The sequence below is a fragment of the Melozone crissalis genome, unplaced genomic scaffold (genome assembly GCF_028551555.1).
Source record: "Melozone crissalis strain CALT ecotype California unplaced genomic scaffold, PUWL_Pcris_2 ptg000018l_1, whole genome shotgun sequence".
NCBI classification, from domain to species: Eukaryota; Metazoa; Chordata; class Aves; order Passeriformes; family Passerellidae; genus Melozone; species Melozone crissalis.
The window spans coordinates 9489891-9493619 of NW_026535796.1; the positions used below are offsets into that span (position 1 = coordinate 9489891).

The following is a 3729-nucleotide window of genomic DNA, read 5'->3' on the forward strand; positions in this document are numbered from 1 at the left end:
GTTCATCTGCAGTGAACAAACACGTATTATGTGGGTTTTAAAGTCAGGAAAAGAAAATGCTGTGGTTTTCATGTACTTCTATTCACTAAGGCTGCAAGTTATTACTTCCATGCAGCTGAGAAGCTCTATTTTTAAAAATAGCCTTCAGCTTGTTTTGAAATCTGCAAGCATCTCGCTTTGTTTTGCAGCACAGTAATAAAAATCTCCGAGCCAGAAACGATCCCGTTTTCCTCCACAAGCATCGCCTCCCCCGCCCCAAGCCCCCGCGCTCCACAGATGCTGAAAAAACTGGCGACACTGCTCGAGGAGAAAAAATTTAAAAATCTCAAACAAAATAATAGTAAGAAATAATAGTAAAAACACTCCCACACGCACCCTTCACGCGGAAAAAGCAACGCGGAGCGAGGGGGAAAAAAACAACCCCGAAAGTCGCCGGCTTGGAAGCGGCGGCGGAGCTGCGGCCGGCGGCAGACAAAGGGAGCGGGGCTGGCCGCGGGCGGGGAGCGCGGCTGCCGCCCTCCGGGGCCGGGCCAGCGCCGGGGCCGCCCCCCCGGGCCGGGCCGGGCCAGGGCGGGCCAATGCGGCCGGCGGCGGCGCGGCGCTGCCCGGCGCAGCCAATGGAGGGCGCGGGCAGCAGCGCTGCCGCCGGGGGCCGGGGGGCGGCGGGGGGGGCCCCGCCAATCGCGGCGGGCCGGCGGCAGGGAAACACTATTATGCTAATGGTGTTTTGCTCGCACTCGCGGGGAGCGGGGTTTAAAAGGCAGCGGCCGGGGGCAGGGGTTCAAAGGCGGGAGGCAGGGCCGCTCTGAGCGCGAGGGAGCGAGCGGACGGGACAGGACGGCAGGAGAGGAGCGGCGGGGGGGCACGCACGCCTTCCCGGCCCGGCGGCGATGTCCAACGTGCACCTCTCCGGCACCGCCGCCCTGGAGCGCCTCTCGGCCCGGCGAGCCCTGGTCGGGCACGGCCGCAGCCCCGTCTGCCGGAGCCTCTTCGGGCCGGTGGACCACGAGGAGCTGGGCCGGGAGCTGCGGGAGCGCCTGCGGGAGATGGGGGAGGACGACCAGCGGCGCTGGGACTACAACTTCCAAACCGACACGCCGCTGCCGGGGCCCGGCCGCCTGCGCTGGGAGGAGGTGGAGGCCGGCGCCGTGCCCGCTTTCTACCGGGAGACTCTGCAGGTGGGACGGTGCCGCGTCCCCCTCGTCCGGGCGCCCCCTTCCCCGCCGCCGCCGCCCGCCGCCGGCAAGGGCCCCGGGGCCCGCCTGAGCCGGGAGAACCGCGCAGCGCCCCGCCGCCGCGGCATGCGGCTCCGCCGGAGGGGCCCGACCGCCCGCATCACAGGTGCGTGGGGAGCCGGGGAGCGCGGGGGACGGGGGCCGTCCCGCCGCACTGGCTGACGGACCCCTCTTTCCTCTCCGTCCCCCATCCAGATTTCTTCGCGAGGAGAAAAAGGCCGGCGGAGCCCAAGGCGGCGGCGGAGCGCCCCAGCGGCTGCCCGCCGCCCCCCGCCGCCGTGCCGGCTGAGCAGACTCCCCGCAAGCGGCTCCGGTGAGCCAGGTAAGACGCGCCCCGGGAGCGGGCGAGGCTGTCCGGGCGCTTTCTGCCGCGCTCTCTTCCTAACTTCCTATACCACGACCAATTATTTTTTCCTTGCTTATTTTTTTCTCCCCCCTTCTCTTTTTTGTTCTCCTCCAGACTTTTGCACTACTGCACCCACGGGAGAGGCGCGCCGCCGCGGGAGGCGCGACGCCCCGGAGGCGCGGGGACCGGGGCGGGCGGCGCGGAGAGCCAGGACCCCCCCGCGCCCGCCCGGCCCGGCTGCGGGAGCCGGAGCGGAGCCGCAGCGCCGGCCGCGCACGGAGCAGTGTTATCGTACAACAGTGCAATGTATGACGTTCTGTATAGAAATGTATTATGCCTAATGTGAGTACACTGGCCAGAAGTGTAAAGCTTTAAAAGTCATTTATAAGAAATGTTTAATCTCTGCTGAGCTCTCAGTGCAAAAAAAGGAAAAATTAAAAAAACAAGTGTATATTTGTACAAAACTTTTTTTAAGAGTTATACTAACTTATATTTTCTATTTATGTCAGAAACGTGGATAACTTTGACATCCAATAGTCTTTTTTTTTCTTTTGGTTAAGCCAAAGGGCACTATATTTGCTTTTGTTATTCACAAAATGTAAATTTATTTTTATAGTGGAAATTTTTTTTTTTTTTTGCATTCACAAGATGTAGCTATGAATCAAAATATTTTTTAGACTTTACTTGAAGACAAAATCTGTTTCAATGGAGCCTGAGCCGGTCTGTACCACTGCCATTGCAAATAATGCCACAACTTCAATATAAAATTAAATAAAAGGAAACGGCCGCAATCCTGCTTGGTGTGTGCTGGAGGGGAAGTCCGGGGGGCGGGGGGTGGCAGGGACAGCCCCGGCGGCTGGGGCGGGGGAGCCCAGCCCCGTCTGAGTCTCTCGGGGCGGGGGCTCCTCCCTCGGCCCGGGTACCCCGGATCGCGACCCCGCCGCGGGGAGGGCGCTCCCCCCAGCGCCCCGCCGCCAAAAGCGGGCCTGCGGTCCGCCGGGGACCGGGGGAGGGCTTCTCCCTTCAAAACAAGTTCAAACTCCTGAGTGCTGCCGGAGTTAACCAAGCGTGAGGGGAGCACACGCCCTTCATCACACCCTGCCTTCGCCCTTCGGCACGCTGTAATGGTTACTTCGAACAGTTCGCCCTTTCTTCCCGAGCCTGTGTCTGCCCCCCCGGGGCAGCCCGGCTGCCCCCCTCGCCACATCGCGGCTGTGGCCGCTGCCTGTCTCTGTCGGGGACAGCCTTGGGGGGTGACGGTGCCTGCGGGCCGTGCCCCCAGCGGGCTCAGCACCGGGGGCCGCCCCTGTCGCGGCTGTGCAAACCTTCCCCCTCCCCCTCATTCGGCCGCGGGCCCTCACTCCCCAGCCCGGAGCCCTGGCTACTGCAGGGAAGCACTTCCTGGTACCTCTTGCCCAGCAATGATTTACAGGACTAACACACAACAGTTCTGGGAAACGCAGCAGTTTCAGCTCGCCCTAAACGACGTAAAAAGCAAAACAACACTCACACGAAATAAACCCTCCCACGAGACGAAATAAACCCTCCCAAGCAGCATTTTGACAGTGCTTTGGTGACAGTGCTGTCACAACCACAGCAGCAGCACTTTGCGGCGTCCCCACGGCCTGAGGGCGGGTTAAAGCCGCAGCACCCTCGGGCAGCCCCGAGGGGTCGGGGCGCTCGCCCTGTTCGGAATCCCAGCCCGTGCTGCCCGGGAAAGGGGCACAGACCGGTCTGGTGCTGGCGGCAGGTGGTGCAGGATTGGAATGCTGGAGAGTGCAGATGGGGAGGAGGACCAGGACGTGGAGACTGACTGGGCTGATTTATGCCTTTCCGATTCCACACCCCAATTTGGCACCTCTGAAATGCTGCATCCCCCACGCTGGACCCAGCAGCCGGGGCGGACCGAGAGGGCGTCACTCCCTGGCTTTCTGATCTCTGTATGATACACTTCCACGGAGGGGGAGGGAGCCGAGAGAATGAGGTTCAGGGTGAATAAGGCTCAAGGTTTGCCCACATCGTCTTCCCCCGTCACAGCGCTCTTCTCTGCCCCCCCTTTCCCCCAACCTCTCCCCCCGCTGTCACGGCCGCCAAACGCTCCTGGCTGTAAAAGTAACATTGATTACCTCCAGCTCCATGATCGCTTAA

The 3729-nt window shown here is 62.0% G+C and overlaps 1 protein-coding gene across 1 annotated transcript; it reads left to right on the top strand.

Moving 5' to 3' along the window:
* Window positions 1-707: 707 nt before the first annotated feature.
* On the top strand, window positions 708-1250 carry CDKN1C (cyclin dependent kinase inhibitor 1C; the record flags this gene model as incomplete). The annotated part of the gene is made up of 1 exon (XM_054275357.1): window positions 708-1250. A coding segment is annotated over exon 1 (360 nt), but the record flags the coding sequence as incomplete, so codon positions are not given.
* Window positions 1251-3729: the final 2479 nt, after the last annotated feature.